Source organism: Marmota flaviventris, chromosome 6 (assembly GCF_047511675.1).
Source record: "Marmota flaviventris isolate mMarFla1 chromosome 6, mMarFla1.hap1, whole genome shotgun sequence".
NCBI lineage: Eukaryota > Metazoa > Chordata > Mammalia > Rodentia > Sciuridae > Marmota > Marmota flaviventris.
The window spans coordinates 77,179,191-77,198,734 of NC_092503.1; the positions used below are offsets into that span (position 1 = coordinate 77,179,191).

The window sequence follows — 19,544 nt, forward strand, 5'->3', positions numbered from 1 at the left end:
GCTGAGGCAGGAGAAATACAAGTTCGAGGCCAGCCTCAGCAAGTTAGTGTGACTCTAAACAACTTAGCTCGACCCTGTCTCAAAATAAAAAATAAGAAGGTCTGGGGAGGTAGCTCAGTGGTAAAGTGCCCCTCAGTTTAATCATTGGTACCCCTGCCCCCCAAAAATTGTGGAGCTGGTCCTGGCTCTGCCACTTTTGGACACTTATGACTCTTCCTACTTGTCATTGCCATTCAAAACATGGTCTGCTCTTTTTGCCTGTAAGTCATACCCATGCTCAGAGTCCTCCTTCCTGTAGGAAAGAGGAAAGGGAAAGCATAGCCAGAGAGTGCCATTCTAGAGCAATGGTTCTCAAATATCAGCACACATTAGAATCTTCTTGTTAGCCTGAAGATTTCTGGGCCCCATTCCTGAGCTTCTGATTTGCTGGATTTAGGGTAGGATTTGCTTAGGATAGAAATTTGCATTTCTGTCAAGTTTCTGGGATTTGATGAAAGTGCTGGTCTCTTGACCACACTTTGAGAATCACTGATCTAAAGGTAGCAATAGTAAGTAGCATTGTCTCTCCTTTTGTCTGCATTAGATACACTTTAGAAAGGGAAGGTAACACTGCTTCTGTAATTGTCCTTGGACTTAGGGTTTTCCACAATGGGCAAGTTAGGAGGAAGACTGTTCTTCAGATTGTAGTTATAGTGTAGAGATGTTCTAGATTTATCTTCATTATAGATCCTAAATTATTATCCTACAGTGGGCAAATATGGCTTGCAGATTGTTTTGCTTGGTCTGCTAAGTTTGCCCACATATTAAATTGCATTAGGTGCCACTGTGTAAAAATTCAGTGATTTCTTTTAAATATTGCTGTCAACTCTTTACCAAAATCACAAAATGTCTATTCACATGTCATTAATCTGTTGTTACCCCTTCAAATAGGACATTCAGTCTTGAACTCTACACACTTCACAGAGTTGTGGCACTTGTTCATTTATTCTGCTTTACTCTATTAAGCATTTGAAGTTTCAATTTAGTCAACCCATTTGATCCCCTTTTCACTGAATTGCTTATTTTGACTTTACTGATGCTTTAATTCTGTATCACTCATTTATCCACATACTGAATACTGAGCCCTCACTCTCCATTGCTCTAGGCACTGGGCCCTTAGTGTTCATAAAACCATAGCCCTCACTTTCCTGAAGCCTACATTTTGTCCTGTAGGTAACCTTTTATCACACTCATGACAAAGCCTTTCACTTCTGAGCTGCTTCATGCTGGCTTTCTTACTGTGCTGCTATCAAGGCTAAGGAACAGCCAGATTTTCTAGTAAATTTGATGTGATAGTTGCTAAACTTTAAGTAACTATGTAAATTTCACGAGCCAGTTTTCTCTCACAGATGATAATTCTTTGCTTTAATAGTGTATGTTGTTATTGGTGTTATGAAAAGATAAAAACTTCTATTAGAACTGTCAAAGCATATACCTCATTTATTACTGATTTTTTTAAATATGTAAAGGACAGCACAGTACTGGATAAATTATATTCAGAAATCCCTGTAGCTTTCAAAAAAAGTTAAATGAGAAACCAGTCTAGCCAATATGAAATTTTAATATTATAGCAAGTTAACCATAAATAGATTTTGTTCCTTTTTCAATATACTTAGAAAGAATTTTACCTGTAAAAACTGCCAATGAACTGGATGCTATTTTAAAAAAAATTTTTTAATAAGGATAATTTTAAACATCTTTTGGAAAATTTATAGTAGACATGTTATAATGCATAAGGGTAGTTTCACTCATGCTTTATTGAAAAAAGTTTCCCTAGTTACTAGTGAAGACAAAAATCCCAAACTTATTTTTATTTTGAGTTTCATTCCCATTTCTTGGACTGAAATGCATATTCAATCGTTCTGTGTGCTAGGAATGGAAATAAAGTTCAATGAAAGATGCTGTTCCTTTGATGGAGATGCAGACAGAATTGTGTATTACTACTGTGATGCTGATGGTCATTTTCATCTCATAGATGGAGACAAGATAGCAACATTAATTAGCAGCTTCCTTAAAGAGCTCCTGTTGGAGGTATGATAGGGAATGGGCTGCCCTATAAAACCAGAGGTAGTTCTGTATCACTTACTCGGATGTCTCATAGGCACAATTTATAGCAAGTTCCTTATGTATGTGGCCAAAAAATACAAAGAAGATGTGGTAATTACAGTCATTTCAACATTGGGGCATTGGTTTTGAAACCTGAAGTTTCTCTTTTCTTCCTGGTATAAGCTAGGATTTATGATTTGAAGTTTTATGAGGTTATAAAGTTTTCGTTTCTTTATAACTGACACATTAGTGAGAATTCTACCTGTTAGCCTTAAAGCCCAAAATTCTAACAGAAAATATCATCTGAGATTTATTTATTATGATTATAAGCTTAGTAATGTGTGAGATCCCCCACTTTTTGGAAATCTCTTTCACTAAGTTTAAGATATAATCTGGAAAAGTATATTTAAGAACTTAATACATAATTTTATTAAAAATTTAAAGAGATAGAGATTAGGAGACCACAAACTTATTTAAAGATGATTCCTTTTAAGTAATGCTGAAAAATATTTGAGGTTTTTTTCCTGGTATACATGTAAAATTTCAGTAAGTCATTTATTGATTCAGCAGAAATGGCAGATAATTTTGTTATCCTTTAGAATTCTCACTGTGTTTGTTTTTGTAAACTACGCTTTTGATCTCAAATTATTGTTTTTATCTAGATTGGAGAAAATTTGAATGTTGGGGTTGTACAAACTGCATACGCAAATGGAAGTTCAACACGCTATCTTGAAGAAGTTATGAAGGTATTGAACCATTTTCATTTTCTGGTAGCTTCTTAATTATGCTGTAAACTACTTCTGTGAGGAAAATAATGTCTTCATGAAAGTGAACACATTGTAGTGTATGAAGTTGAGCTATTGTCCATGTAAGGGTAAACAGAAATCAAAAACAAGCAAAAAACTTATTTGTTCCTGATGGAAAAGGGAGAGGAGAGACTTTCTCTACTCTTCATCTCAGAACCAAATAAGCCAGTTTTATAATCAGTAATATTTTTCTTAAGGGCTTGGAGACATCTCAAAATAATAATAAAAAAAAATTATTAAGGAAGACAGCACCTCTGCCCCCAATCTCATAGTTTAACTTAGATCTCTGGCTCCAACTTGTAACTATTTGTCAGAGAGATAGAAATAGTTTGTTGTTGTTTTGTTTTTAATTGGTTCTTTTTAGTTATATATGACAATAGAATTCTTTTTGACATAATTATTAAAGCATGGAATATAATTTGTTCTAATTCAGTCCCTCGTGCTTCTCCTTCCTCTCAGAAGCAGTTTTATTATCTCTTTGGATAAAGGCAGTTGGCCAACACAAATGGTTAATTACTAGGTAAATTTATGATGACCTTTTCATGACAAATGGTGTTACTCCTATTTGAAGACTAATAATAATGAAAAAATTATTCACAACACTTCTTAAAATGATTAAAGCAGATTTTATTCAGTTCTGCGGAGGGACTGCTCAGAGATTGCTGTGATGAAATTGTGCAGTGGAAAAGAGAAATTGAGGTCAACTCCAAATACAACGGAGAGAAGTGGAGATTTTATAGCTAAGGTGAAGGGTATATGTGTGGAGTGCTAGTGGTGGTCAGTGATGGAAAGTTACTGAGAGAAAACATGGGAAAAGGGGGATGTTCTGGCTAAATGAGATTCCTCATGTAGGCAGGCCAAGATGATCAGACATCTCTTGGGGAATGAGGACTTTGATCAGATATCAAAGTGAGGGAATTCTGTATATATTAAGTGGGATTGTTGCTAAAATTGGGCTCTTAGAGGACATGTTAAGGGACAGTGCCTAGTTGTACTGAAAGGAACCTGACCAAAAAAGAAGAAAATCTTTGTTACTTTTTATGTTGGGAACATGGAATGTTGTAAAATTGAAAATATCTACTTAGCTATATTAAAAGGTAGACTTTGTCTTTGCAATCTCCTTAGTAACTTGCCTATACATGTGAGCATCAAAGGCCTTAATGAAACTGTTTCCTTATACTTTTGTAGATAGCGTTGATTGATCTTGTTTCTAATTATTTCCTCAACATCTACCTCATGGCACCCTCTGTACCCCACTACATATTCTAAGAGGTAGGGGGTTCATGGACAGAATTAGAAGTCTGTTGCCATTACCCTTTTTATAACTAGCTAGAGTAATATTTTTCTAACTTTTGTGTTACCCATTTCAAATTCTGGTAGGATCTGGATAGCTGAAGTGAATGTGCACAGCAGGTGGTTAAGGACTAGAAGTGTGCCCAGGCCAACAGCTGTCAGCTTTAGTCAGATTCTTTTAAGTGGAATATGAATTTTCACGTGAATTTATTTTTTTAAAAGATATAATGGATACGAAAAGCAAAGTGGACACTGCTAGTTCATGACCTGATTTAAATGTACAGTTACAGTAAACTTGATCTGGAGCCCAGCTGCCTGCCTTTCAGGATTCTTAGTATTTAGGTATTGTTAGTATTTATTTAAGGATGGGGATATGTTCTGAGAAATTTGTCAATGTGTCATTTAGGCAAAATATGTTGAGTGTACTCGATGCAAACTAAGATGGCTACAATGTCACTGGGTGACATAATCTTATGGAACAACTGTAGTAGATGCAGTCTGTTGACAAAAACATCATCATGTGGTGCACAATCATATTTTAATTGTCAATTTATGTCTTAAAAACGTCTTAAAGGTAAGGTACCTGTTTTAAAACTGAATACACATCAGAAACCCACTCTCTTTGGATTAAATATTTTTAGCCTTACTGTTCCTGAGCTCTACTAAGACAAATGTGGATCTTGATGTCTCTTTTGTAGTTTTGCTATGGTCAGTTCTTCTACCATTCTTAAATCTCTACTTATGACATCCCTATCCATTGTTGCTAGTCCAATCACTATGATTTCTTACTGGGATTGATCCTGGAAACCTCCTAACTGATCCTGTTTCTTAACCTTAAGCCAGGAGTTGGCCTGAGAAACAAATCTACTTTGCTACTGTTTGTAAATAAAATTTTATTTGTATAGAGTCTTGTACATTTGTATGGTTCCTGGCTGCTTTTATACTACAATGGCAGAATCAAATAGTTGTGAGAGACATTATGACTACAAAGCTTAAAATATTTGCTATCTGGCCCTTTACAGGAGAAGCTTACAAACCCCTGCTATAAGCCGTTTTCTCCATACTGTAGCCTAAACAGTTTCATAAAGCAATTAGATCACATAGTGACCCCACTTGAAGTCTTTTGTTATCTTATTAGGACACCCTCAGCTTTGTCACTTTGCTATGAGTTTCTAGTGCCTTCACTCCCCCATACTGACACTGTTTTGTATTTTAGTGCTTAATCATCTTCCTTACTAGACTAAGGTCCAGATTTTGTTCTCTGTTTTATCCCTGAGATAGTAGGTATATAATAAACATTTATTGTGTTTCCTTTCATGTGTGTATTACAGGTACCAGTTTACTGCACTAAAACCGGTGTAAAACATTTGCACCACAAGGCTCAAGAGTTTGACATTGGAGTTTATTTTGAAGCAAATGGGCATGGAACAGTAAGTTCTCAAAGATCACATCTGGCCTTAGCTGTACTTTTCTTTATAATGGCAAAGTTTTATCTGGGTGGTAATAACTAATATTTACTTTGTTGAAATGACTAGATGGAGGTCATAAGATTATTTGGTTTGTGTATATTTTCAGGTGTTGCGAAACTGTTTCTCTTTTAGATTATAATGATCTTTTGTGGAGAGATACACTAATTTGTTCTTTTAATAATATGCAATACTTTATTTTCTTATAAGCAGATTATCTTTACATTTTCCTTTCACTAGCCATAGGAGGAAAAAGTTCAGTAGCTGTGGTGAATTAAGAGTTATAATTTGAGGAATTGAGTTTAGTATTTTTTAAAATATATTTTTTGTTGTTAATGGATACAATATCTTTATTTTTATATGGTGCTGAGGTTCAAACCCAGTGCCTCACACGTGCAAGGCAAGTGCTCTACCACTGAGCTATAGCCTCAGCCCCGAGTTTAGTTTTTTAATGGCTTTTTGTGGGGGATACTGGGGATTTTGAACACAGGGGTGTCCTACCTCTGAGCTATAGCCCCAGCACTTTAGTTTTTGAGATAGGGTCTCACTAAATAGCCCAGGGTAGCCTTAAACTTGCAAGTCTCCTGCCTCATTGCTAGGATCATAGGCATGTGTCATCATGCCTGACTGTTTTTATGGCTTAGCAGAAAGAATATTTTGAAAAATTTTGACAAAATTCACATACCATAAAATCCACCTTTTAAAGTGGGTTTTAGATTCCTGAGGCACAGGATTTTTTTTTAAAGCCTAAATGAATTTGAGGTGGTGAACAGAACATTTGAATCTAGGTGCAGTCATTTTCCTCATTAATTCAAAGTTGCCTTCTGGAGGCCATAAGTATAAGGAAAAGAATGAGAATAATATGTTCCTACAAAATGCAATTAAGATATAACTTCACTGATCTAATGCAGAGGTTGGTAAATGGTTAAGGGTAGGTAGAAAATAGTTTCAGCATTGTAAGCCATAAGGTCTCTGTGGGAACTGCTTAGGTCTGCTTCTATAGTATAAATTAATGGGTATGACTGAGTTCCTATAAAAACTATTTACAAAACAGGCAATCAGCCTATATCTTATTTTACCAACAAATATGTATCTCATCAACTAGTTGAGTAGTGTGTTACTCCTCCTCAGTACTGGGCTTCTTGAGGGCTACAAAAGATTGGGTAGACATTTCAAAATAACAGGAATCTTGAACATGTTTATTATTGATAATCTGTGACACAATCTGCCATACTGTGATAAATGAGCCTTTTTTCTCATGTTGCTTAGCTAGTTATCCTTTAAAGGATATAGGCAGGCTTAAGTAACCCGCATTGCTTTCACTGATACAGGGGAAAACAGAATCAACTCTTAAGTATTTATCTTTTGTTAAGGGAGTATCATCTTCTTAAATAGCTGTTTAAATTTTATGATATGCCCCCACTTTTTTTTTTTTTTTTTTTAACATTGCCAGAGATTGAACCAAGGCTTCACACATCAGGCAAGGCTCTACCACTGAGCCACATTCCCAGCCTGATAACCAGTTTTATCATGCACAAACTTTTCTCCTATTAATACACTTTAGGTTTTGATCTTGAATTAATTAACATAAGGCTGGCATTATTTTCCCCCTTAGTTTCTCCAGATTCACTTACAGTGCAGTCAGTTATCTAACATGATATTACTTCTGACTGTGGCCTGGATGGTGTTTTGTGATATAATATGCTTGTCTTGTAGGCGCTGTTTAGTAAAGCTGTTGAAGACAAGATAAACCAACTTGCAAGAGAATTAGAAGATAAGAAAGGAAAAGCTGCTAAGATTCTTAGAAATATCATTGACTTGTTTAACCAGGTCAGAATTAATCGTGGGATTTTGGTTACCTTAACGTTATTTGGAAGATGGAAAGGACAATGTGTAACATTAAAAATTTAAGTGAAGGCAGCCTGGGCTGGTGATGGCATATACAGTTGAGAGTTACAGTGAAATGGAGTGACAGAGATTTTTTTATATGCTTCCCTCTGACTTGTTGAATTCAGCAACAGTATGCGTATACGTTACTAATTTTTAAACCAACAAAATAATTCTTTGACAGGGGACATTTATATTGCTTATATAGTTGATATTAGAGTGGAGCATGGCTATGGAGGAGCAATAATTGAGACAGGGAAGTTCATTAGTGATGGAACTAACATTTGAGTGTCTTGTATAATCCTTGCAGTAATCAGGGAAAAGTGGTTATTATAATTTCCATTTTAAAAATGAAGAAACAAAAGCTTGTTTCTTTAAAAGTTTCAGTTGTATCTTACACCAGAGTTCATTTTGTCCATTTTACCATGATGCTTTCCATTGTACAGCTCAAAAAGGCTCAAAAGGAAAATTTGAGTCAGGCTGAAACCCTAAGTTATCCTTCTAATTTTATAGGTGAGAAGACAAAAGGCAAATTTCTTATGAGTTAGTTTCAGTATTCTTTGTATACCTTATCTTTCATGGATATCTTTATCCACACTCTAGATAATAATCAGCATGAGGACAACGAGCACTGGACACTATGCCTGATTTTCTAAGATGGTGAACATTCACCTGCAAGTTTTGCTTGTGTTAAGAGTGGTTTCTTCTGTTTTGTTTCCCAATCTTGCAGGCAGCTGGTGATGCTATTGCTGACATGCTGGTGATTGAGGCAATCCTGGCTTTAAAGAACCTGACTATAGAACAGTGGGATGCTCTCTATACTGACCTTCCGAATAGACAACTCAAAGTTAAGGTCTGAGAGAGATGATTTTTCTGAATATTAACTAAGTTATTCTAAATCTTGCTATATAAAAATTTCAATGTATTATATTCTGGCCTATACACATTACTTAGAAAATAAGGCCTTATAATATCTTTCTCACATCTTTAAAAATTATAGAATAACACTGATAAGTATTTGGTTTTAAACTTTATTTTAAAGAATATTATGTGTACCTATGTATCACTTTTTTTTAAATATGGAAAAGTTAAATGGAGAGAAAACAAAATCATAAACTGTGTACCTAATTTCAACAGATTTCTGTTATGACTCTATACATTCTGAATATCCCCCATATTATTTTTATAGCTTGTTGCTTCAAGTGAAAATATTTCCTCTGCATTATTTTTGGTTCACAAATACTTCTTGAAAGTAGATGCCGAGAAATAGAATCTATGGGCTCAGAAATTTTAAAAGTCATTTCAGATAAATTCCTATTAGATTAGTATATAGATTTATATCAGACTATACATTTTCTATTAAAATTATTGAAAGAAAGATACTAAGGCCAGAGTTCACACAAATGGCTCCTGATTACTCAATTTGTATTTGGCATATTTCATAGCCCTCTTAAATCATTTGATCAATGATTACACTGGGATCCAAGGTATGATGTAGAATTAAGTCATACAGTATTTACTGGCCATTATTTTAGTGGTAGCTTTGAGTCCAAAGGTAATTCTTGAAGAGAGAAGTTGTACAAATGTTGAAATAAATAATTCTGACCTTGGAGAAATAAAATTTTAATGCAATTTCATCTTCTGTTTACCCTGGTACTTCATTATTTCAGTCATGTAATTTGTGGTACAATAAACTGAAATATTGTTATTAAAATGAACGAGGTATAATCTTCTGGTGGGAATTATGTTGAATGGGCTATACTTCTGAAAGGGAGTATAATATAAGGAGTATGAAATGCTTGTGCTTAGGTTGCTGACAGGAAAGTTATTAGCACCACAGATGCTGAAAGACAAGCAGTTACACCACCTGGACTACAGGAGGCAATTAATGACCTGGTAAAGAAGTACAGGCTCTCTAGAGCGTTTGTCCGGCCCTCTGGTACAGAAGATGTCATCCGAGTGTATGCAGAAGCAGATTCACAAGTAAGCTGGGATATAATTCTATTGAAAAAATTTGAATGAGAGCCTAATAACATGGAGGGAAGGGGAGAAACAATATGAGAAGAAAGAAAACCAATAGTATTTAGAATCTCACTATGGTAATTGTTATGTCTTTGAGATTTGTTTATAGAGCCTTTTAGAATCATTAAGAGTATAAAATTATCATGAGTAGTAGTGACACAGTTGAATAGATTTAGAGCCCGTTGGTCTAGTTCCCCTGATATTTTTCTTTCAATTTATTGTAGACTTCTTGAAAGTGTCATATTTCTTATGGGAACAGGAATAAGTAATAAACCCTTGGTTTATACACTGAGAAGTAAATGATCCTTTTTTTTTTTTTTTTTTAAACTGGGGATTGAGTCCAGGCATCTTCTACCACTGAGCTACATCCCCAACCTGTATTTTTTTTTTTTTTTTTTTTTTTAGACAGGGTCTAACTTAGGCTGGTCTCAAACTTGCCATCATCCTCATCCTGCCTCAGCCTCCCAAGTAGCTGGGATTACAGACATGTGCCCAGTTTAGATTATCCTTTTGTTCTCTTAAAAACATAATCCTGTGATTTTTAAACTGCCAGCTTTGTAGCCTATTTCTAAACCAATTGGTACTAATCATCATGAGTTCTTAACTTGCTTTTTAACTGTTTGCTTTAAATAACAGCCTTACTCTTTGCCTCTGCTATTTCTAGATGGGGTCAAGTCCTGAGGTCTGGAATTACATAATTTGCCTTCTTCACATATACCATATTGTCTGTCACCTCAAGCCCTTGATAAAAGTGTCTGCATAACCACGCAAAGTACACTGGTTGAAGAGGGTCTCGGAGGCATTTCCAGTTAACTTATATAAGACCTGTATTATTATTTTTTAAACAGAAGCATAGGCCAGCTTGGAATACAGTGAGAATAGTCTTTATGGGTGAAGGAGAGGGTAGCTGAGTTGCAAGAGTTATTTCTCTTAGGCCAACTATGGCCTTCTTACCTGTTAAAGGGACTAGGTTTTATTGAATTTATTAAGTTTTGGAATAACTAATTTTATAACCTGAATTGATTAACTGAAAACTTACCTTATATAGAAGACTTTGACTTGCTTTCCATTTATCTAAGTGCCTTGGAATTTGTTACTGAAAGATGAAAAAAGAAGTTTTCATTTGAATATGCTAGTGAAACAAAATCAGGAAGTACCCTCCCCTAGAATGCAACTAAAATATAGCAGATGCCATGTCTTTCTCATTTCCCTTTATGTAATTTGCAGGAAAGTGCTGATAGCCTCGCGCATGAAGTGAGCTTGGCAGTGTTTGATCTGGCTGGAGGAATTGGAGAAAGACCTCAACCAGGTTTCTGAAGATCATTTTTATATTCTGAGAAAATGGATTTTTTAAAAGTTTTGACAAAACTGTCAGTAATGGCAGTATCCAGACATTTATAATGTACCTTATTGGTTGTTTCTAGATTTGTTTTTTCTAAAACACTACCAGAAAAATTCTTGAGAAATACACACACTTTATAACTTGTTAAAGAAGCTTACCTCTAATTTCATTCTCACTAATGTAAAAATGTTAGGGCATAAATATAATTTAATCATAATTTTGCATTGTATGCCAGGAATAATTCATGCAGGTTGCTCAAAGATTAAATTTTATTACCACCTTCTTGTGATGTTTTTGGCATCACTGTTACCCAACCAAGATGCAACCATCCTTGATACAAATGGGAGTGTGGAAAAGATTTGACACAACCAACTTTTTCATGGGAGATCTTAATAAATATGAGATGACTTACCTGTCTGCTTAGCACCATCAGGAAATGAGAGGTGGTGGGGCCTGTGCTGTCTTTCTGAGGCTATAGGGTCCAACCTTCAGTTATTCTTCATGCTCTTAGTGAAGGTTTGTGAAGAGGACTGAATCTAGTATGTTACTAAGCCTCTGATGGCAAAATGACACCATTCCAATACAAGAACATGATTCATAACAGAAAGGAAAAAGTCCCCAATCTAAATTAAACCGAGCCTGAAACCAATAGAAAAAAAAATGTGCAGTGTGTATTTTGCAGATTTAAGACAACTGAGGACAATAAAACAATGGACTATATATGTATATATAGATCTCTCATAGGCACCATAATCAATATGAGCCAACAATATTTAAACTTGATTCAGGTCACATCCAGACATTAGCTCTTATTTACAAATTTTTAAATTAAATACAACCTGAAGTGTGTTTTGTTACAAAAAAAAAAAAAAGAAAAGAAAAAAGAAACTATACAACTCAGAGCAATGTGTCTGTTTGTTTTAAATAATTACATTTACATTTAAACTAAATGGAACCACTGGTGGTGCTCAAGTTTTTATCACTCCTTCGAGAAAATCCTTTTCTACCATCTCTTCTATTTTTTGCCTGGCTTTGCTGGAAAATGGTTTGTGGTTTTCCAGTTTCATGTCCTTAGTAGGGAAGGTGTTTGAGTAGAGGATGGGGCTCCCTGAGTGTCCTCCACACCGACTTGTGACTTTGCTGTTGAAGACTTGGCTGAGGACATTGAAGAATGGCAGCAGCTGTTCCATACTGCGCACTGTGCAGATGGTGAGCAGCAAGTGCCCTGGCTCCCAACCCAATGTTCTCCCTGAGTTATCTTCCTCTGGATTTTTCTGCAGAAAACAAAATTGAAGTTGTTATTAGACTATATGTTAGAAAAATTAAAAGGACCTAAACAGCAAAGTTTAAAACCCTTGCTTTTGAGGCCCTTTTAGTGCCATCTAACACCCCTCTTGTAGTTATATTTTCCAGTAGAATGCATAGCTAAGTTTATTTAATAGAAATGATTCTAGACAAATATAAAAGCTGATGGTATGCTTTAGCATATACTCAAAAAAGCTCCTAGGTTTTTGGATTCTCACTAACATAACCAAGGACTAGATCACAAAGTGATTATAAAAGAGAATTAAGAAAGGGACATATACAGCTTTATGTATTTCATCATTAGTAAATCAATTAATTTCCTTTTAACTAAGTAACCTAAACTTGCTAGAAGATAATAGCAGGGTATATAAGTGAATAATTACTGTCAATATTGCAGTACCAAGGAAGGAAGGGATCCTTCAGGGGAGACACTGCTATCATTTTCTGGGGAGGGAAGGAAAGCTGGACCTTGAGTCAAAGGAACTGGGTTAGTGCCCTGGCTGTGACATTTACTTTACCTGGGCAAGATATATAAAGGTTCCTCATTGATAAAATGTGAAGTCAAATGAGAATGTATGTGAAAACTCAACTAAGGTAAACACCAGTAATTTCTTTATTAAGTTAATTCAAGACACTAATTAATACTAACAACTATAGACATCAGTCTATCTAGATCAAAAGATATGAATGAACGGAGGATGTTTAGATTTGGACAAAATTGTAACGAAAATAAAATAATGAAATAGATATAAAAAAGGAAAAAATCATTGAGACTTAGGAAAGAAAAGTACAGCTTGTCATATTCATTCACAAATGAAGTTTCCTTTCTAAGATCAGATATTGCTGAGAAACTTCCATTGTTTACCTAATTAATATTTTAACATCATCAGTTTCCTAGCAGAGAAAGCAGATGCAGATCTAGCTTATCATATGTGATATCAAGATTTGTTTGTTTTGGTGGTGCTGGGAAATGAACCCAGGGCCTTGTGCAGGCTAAATGTTTGTTCTACCACTGAGCTACATCCCAGCCCTGTTTGCTTTTTGTAAAATTTTAAGGAAAACATTTAAAACATAAGACTCCAAAAGCAAATAAGAAAAAAGACCTTTTAGTTTTTCATCTGTGGCTGAAAAAGTAAATACAACAACAAAACCCAGCTATCCCTTAAATTTTACTTAATTATTTAACCTTTTATCTAGATAAGAGAATGAAAGATGTTTTTGTATTTTCTTTTAACTATGATATTGGCTTTAATGAGACTGATTTTCACATCACTGACTATCCTTATTCAACTACTGGCTGACCACACCACCTCTAGTCCATTAAATCAAACTGTAATTCAATGGTAATCAAGGGGTATAGAGAGATGAAATTATCTTGAAGGAAAATGAATACCATGCTTGTACCTTTTATGTAACTAATTTCCAAATGTAAGTGAATGATGGTACAACCTTTCACTTATATTTCTATAAAGATATGCCTTTCTGAGATAAATTTTTTTATTTAGCTCTTTACCAAGAACACACTTTTATCAACGTTTCTGCTGTTTTTATTCAAAGGACTTTATCTTGTCCTCAATATTAAATCAAACTTGTTTCCAAACAAACTTATTTCCATACTGATGAATTCAAAGGAGAAATCATTTGTTGTTGTTTCCATACAAATGATTTCTCCTTTGAATTCATCAGTCTACCCATAGAGAAAGACTTCCTTCCTGTTTACCTCTCTTACACTTGTTGAAATCCAGACCTGGGTTTATGTTTCACTGTTTGGTCCAGATGTGGCAGCTCTTGCTGCCATATCACAAGCATCAAACAGCCACCCTCACCTGATGCTTGGCCATCTCCACTCCCTCCAAAATCACTGTTTTAAAGTCCTCCTCCTTGTCCTGTGGAAGGAAAGAGGAGAACTCATAGCCTTTGTTCCAGTGAAACATACGCTTGGCCATGAAGACCTTGTTTAAAGGGATTTGAATGGGAGATGATTTTCAATCAAAATTGTTACCTTATTCTGTAGGACAAGTTTTGGGCAAAAGACTGTCATACTTATCCTTTAGATAAGGGAGGGTTCTTAGTAAATATTCTCATTACTAATGAGATAAAGGAAAAACAGGGCACATGCCTGAGATCATACAGATTTGACATGATTATTTTTTCAAACCCTATAATATCAAAGTAAAAGTAACTCCTGTCCTAAACTGTGGCTCCAACTTTCATTCATATTTTGTCCTTTTATTTTGCTTCTAAAGAAGCAACTGTGATGAAGTTCCTCATGTCCTTCAAGTAAAACCTTTGAAAATCACGTTCCTCCATTCTGCTTCTATAGTATGTGGACTTTGGTTTAAGAGCTGCTGCCTGCTTAGGGGACTTCATAGGGCCTGGCAATTTCTGAGTACTCATAGCACATACTGCAAACTAGATCTCACAAAATAACCTAGATTATCCCAAAATTTTGCAGTTTATTTTTCAAAAAAATTATACAGGACAAAATATTAATAACAAAGGCCCAATAATGAGCATGCCAGTTTCAATACTTTTTTAAAAATTTATTTATTTACTTATTCTAATCAGTTATATATGACAGCAGAAAGTTCTTTGATTCATTATATACAAATGAGCACAATTTTTGACTTTTCTGGTTCTACCCACTGCACCAGAAATTTTCTTTTTTATTACTTTTTAAAAATTTATATATGATAGCAGAATGTCATATAAATGACATTTATAATGACATATAAATGACATTTTCCTATCTCTGGTTGTATACAAAGTATATTCACAAGGTCAGTTTATGGAGTGCTTGCCTTGCATACACAAGGCCCTGGGTTTAATCCCCAGCACCACACCAAAAAAGCAAGAGAACAAGATTCTCAATAAGAAGCTGGCATGCTCATTTCTGAGTGTGCTCAGAAATAAACCTGATGCATACTGAAAGATGTAAGAACATAAGCCATGACATAGATTTTATAAATCTTATATTCCTACACTTACTATATATGTTTTAGATACATTCTCACTTTTTACCTTGAGGAATTTCTCTTAAGTGGATATTTTTGAGTTCCTTCACTATCTCTCTTACAGAGGTAATAATTTTGATCAGTGTTTTAAAAACTGCAGGTTGGAGGTAGGGTCTTGACAGCTATTAAAATGGAATACTGTATCAATAATAGGAACTATATGGAAGAAAATACTTCATTTTAAAGGCAAAGGTTTTTTTGTGAGAAATTTTAGATTCTGTTATGTAGCTATACTGGGTCAGGATATGGAATGCATGTCTTTTGGTCACAATCAAAATTGAACAAATTTTGAGCATCTACATTTTACTTTATATGAATGGAAAACAAATACTAGTGATTATTCCTCCCTTATTAATCTGATCAGGTTCTGAGTTTTGATTAACTAATCCTGTCAATTTATTAAACTTATGTATAATCTATACACAAACTTACTGGTTCATATTGAAGTCAATCTTACATTTATTCTACAAATCCCTTTTAGTACTGCATTTTTTCTCAATCAGCTCATATCTTTCTGATTCTCATCATGGCATTAAAATGAACACTATGGGTATATCCTTACAGAACTAGAGTGCTAAGTACTTACATGCATGGTTCCAAGATTTTTATTCTTTTATAAGTATAAAATATTTTAATCTAGATGTTATCAATGTACAAAAGACTTCCTTTTTCTTCTCATTTAAAAAATTAATAGGTAGGCTGGGGATACAGCTCAGTAGAGTACAGGACTTGCCTGGCATGGATGAGGCCCTGGATTCCACCCCAGCAGCACCACACATGCACAAATAATGATAACCAAATGTTCATTTAAGATCCACACAATGTATATTTTAAATTTTTATGAATATTAGGCTTATGGACATTAATTCTCAAAATTACTGTCTTCAAAGTAGCTCAACTTGATAATATCCTCAATTTCCTAGGAAATATTTAATACGTGCTTCACAAATGCAGTAGTTTCTTAATATATAACAAAAGTAGTTACATAATATGACAATACAAATACAACATGTAATTACATAACAGAACACACACAAAAAAATATTAATACCTTTGCCCTTTTCCGAAGAAGTTTGGCTAGTCGTACCACATAAGGTTTAAATTCTCGTTGATGTATGCCCTGCCTTCTGACTTCCAAACCTGAATCATCTGAGGCCTCTGGAATAAAGGCCCACCGGTACCTGTGTATAGAAGAATGATATCAGCATTTTTTGTAAGATAAACTTTGTGCCATCTAAGATGAGGCAACATAATTTTAGTAGATCATGACCCCACTACTTATAAAGATTCAAATGTCAGCTGTGCTTTTGGTAACCCTGTCACCTGGAGCACATTTCTTAACCTCTTTGAGCCTTTTCTACATCATTTAACATAGTATTAAGTACCTCAGGGTTATAAGGGATAAATAAAGACATGTAAACCTGAAAGGTGCTCACTACATTTTTCATGAGCACAAAGTACTCAACACATGTTTCTTCCTTATTATCTAATAGAAAGTTCTTAAAAGGAAATTGTGTTTTTGTAGCTTATTATCTCTTTGTATTATAACAATTTGACAAAGACTTGATTTTCCAACATAGAATTGCTAAATGTTCTCTAACTTACACAGTAAGGGGCAAAGAACTGAAAGAATTTAAGAGAAATTTAAGTAGGACTTCTTTCATGCCTCTGTTATATTTTTTCTTATTTTTGTCTTTAATAAGTAAAATTAATGTCTGACAAGGGAAAAAATTGAAACAGTATAAAAGGGCATGCTAAAGAGAAAGGCAGTCTCCCTCCCATCCTATTATCTATTGGTGTATCCAGGTTCTTTTATTATATTCTTCCAGAGTTCATTCACGAAAAAACACATATTCTTGCAACCAACCATATCCCCTTAAAACAAAACAGACATGTTCGTTGCTTGCTTTGACCTAAGTATACATCCTGGAGACCATTCCAAGTCATATTAAACTCTGTTGTACCTAAAGCTACATAGTATTCCAGTATTAGGAGGTAGTCTTCGAATTCTAAAAGTGCCATAATGGTTACCCGCATATAATAATTACTTTATGCATTTCTGTGAGTAGAGTGGCACGATGAATCTTAACATGTAGTAGAATTACTGGCTTAAAGAGAGCATATATTTAAAATTTGATAAATAACCTCTTTGGAGAACAATTGTATAATATCAATGTACCCTTCCAACAAGAATGTATCTGTTGTTAAGGGTAAAAATAAAGCAGCTTTTAGATTTTTACCATTCTGACGGTTACATATACATATAATTTCAATTGAAATTTCTCCTATGAGTATAGCTCAGTATTTCCCCCTATGTTTAGAAGCCATTCTTTTTCTTTTGTTCCTGAAGACTGAATTCAGGGCCTTCTGCATGGGAAGCACATGCTCTTCTGAAGCTACAGACCCAGCCTTGTTTTCCTTCCTTTTGGAGTAATAACATTCTGACAAGTAAAGGATAAAATCAGCTGGGCTCGTGGCACACACCTGTAATCCCAGCGGCTCAGGAGGCTGACATAGGAGGATCATTGAGTTCAGAGCCAGCCTTAGAAAAAGCAAGGTGCTAAGCAACTCAGTAAGTCCCTGTCTCTAAATAAAATAGGACTGGGGACGTGGCTCAGTGGTTGAGTGAGTTCGATCCCCGGTACCCTCCTCCCAAAAATAGGATAAACTCATTTTGGTTCTTTTTATGGAAGATAAGTATATAGTTCTTGATATTCTTCCTGGAGCTCTGAAGAACAGAGTTTCTATCACTTTTGTGAATTTAAGTTATCTAGTTAATTTTAGAAACTTTCCTACAATTCTTAGTATCCTTTTCTGAACTTCTCATAGGATTAACTTCAATTTAACAGATACCCAACCACTAAAATTCATCAAGAAGTGAATGTATATGATTTTCAAATGGAAAAAAAATTAAAAGAATAATTTCTAGTTCTTACCATAAAGTTTAATGAAAAGTAAGCAATTTTTGGAGGTTTAAGCATATCAAAATTTATCCTATTATTTTTCTATTCTAAAATGATGTAACATAACACTTGATGCAAATGTTTGACCTTTTTCATAAACTCTCAAATTACCTTAGCTACATTGACAAAAAAAATCTATTTTTACAACTTCAATGTGAAAATTTTTGGTGTGAAAAATTTATGTGAAAAACCATAATTAAATATATTTAAGCACTTATAAACAAGCCATGGTGAGAATTTTATCAGTTTCTCCCAACTCCTTTCAGTTCAATTCACTACCATTTAAAATAAAACAGTCTTGCTCATCTCTAATCCTTTCTCCACACTCTATAGCCAAAGTAAACTTTCTAAAATGCAAGCTTAATAGCATTCCCTAAAATGCTTCCATGGCTTCTTAGTATCCTTAGGATAAGGTTCACATTCTATAAAATAGATGACAATGCCTTACATAAATGGGTCCTTTCCCAAAGCTTTACATAACTGGGTCCTTTCCCAACCTCTTCTCTCAACATTGTGTTCCAGCAATACTCATAGAATATACCAGGTCTGCTCCTGCCTCTGTCTTCACACAGGTGCTTTCTTCCCTCCCTCAACTTTCACTCTTCACTGAGTTTAAGACTCCTTTTAGGGTCTGTTCTGAACTCTCAAAGCTTGGAGAGGATTCTGATGGGTGGCTTAACAGCATTCTATGCACGTACTACCATAATATCCATCATGGGTTGAACTGTGTGTCATCTCCACTGGACTTGAAGCTTGTGTCATAAACCCTGCTATCTCACATCTGGAGGGTACTCTGTTGACTGATGGTCTGTTAATCTTAACATATCCGTATCAAGCATAAACTTCCAACAACTGTTGCCCCAGCCCTGCTAAAAGAATTACATTTTAATAAATATTCCAACTTACACAAAATTAGTCTTAGATGTCAGTGACCAAAGCAAATGTATTTTTAAAAATATCCATTTAATAGCCTTGCTTTTACTTACATCTGAAACTGAGGAAGATTTTCAGAGGGCAATGCCAGAGCCAAATCCAAAAATTTGCAAGCAGAGAGATAGAGGTTTAACCACCGCTGGCTGTTATATGAAGTAGAAAAGCCATTACCTCCTGTATAGGTTGTCTCCAGGCCAGCCACAGAGGGGCCTGAGGTCCTGTAAGTAGGGGACAGTGCTGTCAGAGGCTGAACCCATTTGCCTACTGGGAATTCCTAGAATGTCTAACGTACCAGCTAATATTTTTCATAGTCATCCTGATAAAGTGTAATAGTAATCTAAATTATTGGTCATAACTAATTTTTGTTCTTTAAATTTTTAGAATGTAAAGACAGAACTTGTATTACACTTTGTAAATATAAAAATTCA

The 19,544-nt window shown here is 34.8% G+C and overlaps 2 protein-coding genes across 8 annotated transcripts in view; one reads left to right on the top strand and one right to left on the bottom strand.

Moving 5' to 3' along the window:
• Pgm3 (phosphoglucomutase 3) overlaps window positions 1–19,544 on the top strand; it is a 34,972-nt gene that overhangs the window by 10,462 nt on the left and 4,966 nt on the right. For 2 of the 3 annotated variants that reach the window (XM_027928070.3, XM_071613239.1), the window contains exons 7-13: window positions 1,913–2,070; window positions 2,748–2,831; window positions 5,516–5,614; window positions 7,367–7,480; window positions 8,268–8,390; window positions 9,347–9,520; window positions 10,787–10,868. In XM_027928070.3, the coding sequence (XP_027783871.2) occupies window positions 1,913–2,070; window positions 2,748–2,831; window positions 5,516–5,614; window positions 7,367–7,480; window positions 8,268–8,390; window positions 9,347–9,520; window positions 10,787–10,868 (834 nt within the window). The remainder of the gene's footprint in view (window positions 1–1,912; window positions 2,071–2,747; window positions 2,832–5,515; window positions 5,615–7,366; window positions 7,481–8,267; window positions 8,391–9,346; window positions 9,521–10,786; window positions 10,869–19,544) is intronic. The other variant, XM_027928071.3, reaches the window with a different exon arrangement.
• The window catches only part of Dop1a (DOP1 leucine zipper like protein A), a 106,810-nt gene continuing 98,816 nt past the window's right edge, over window positions 11,551–19,544 (bottom strand). For 3 of the 5 annotated variants that reach the window (XM_071613236.1, XM_071613233.1, XM_071613238.1), the window contains 4 exons: window positions 19,170–19,334; window positions 16,272–16,401; window positions 14,033–14,092; window positions 11,551–12,175 (listed from right to left, as the gene is read on the bottom strand). In XM_071613236.1, coding sequence (XP_071469337.1) covers window positions 11,870–12,175; window positions 14,033–14,092; window positions 16,272–16,401; window positions 19,170–19,334 — 661 coding nt within the window. In that variant the 3' untranslated portion in view covers window positions 11,551–11,869. Of the gene's footprint in view, window positions 12,176–14,032; window positions 14,093–16,271; window positions 16,402–19,169; window positions 19,335–19,544 lie in introns of those variants that run through there. The other 2 variants (XM_071613234.1, XM_071613237.1) reach the window with 2 other exon arrangements.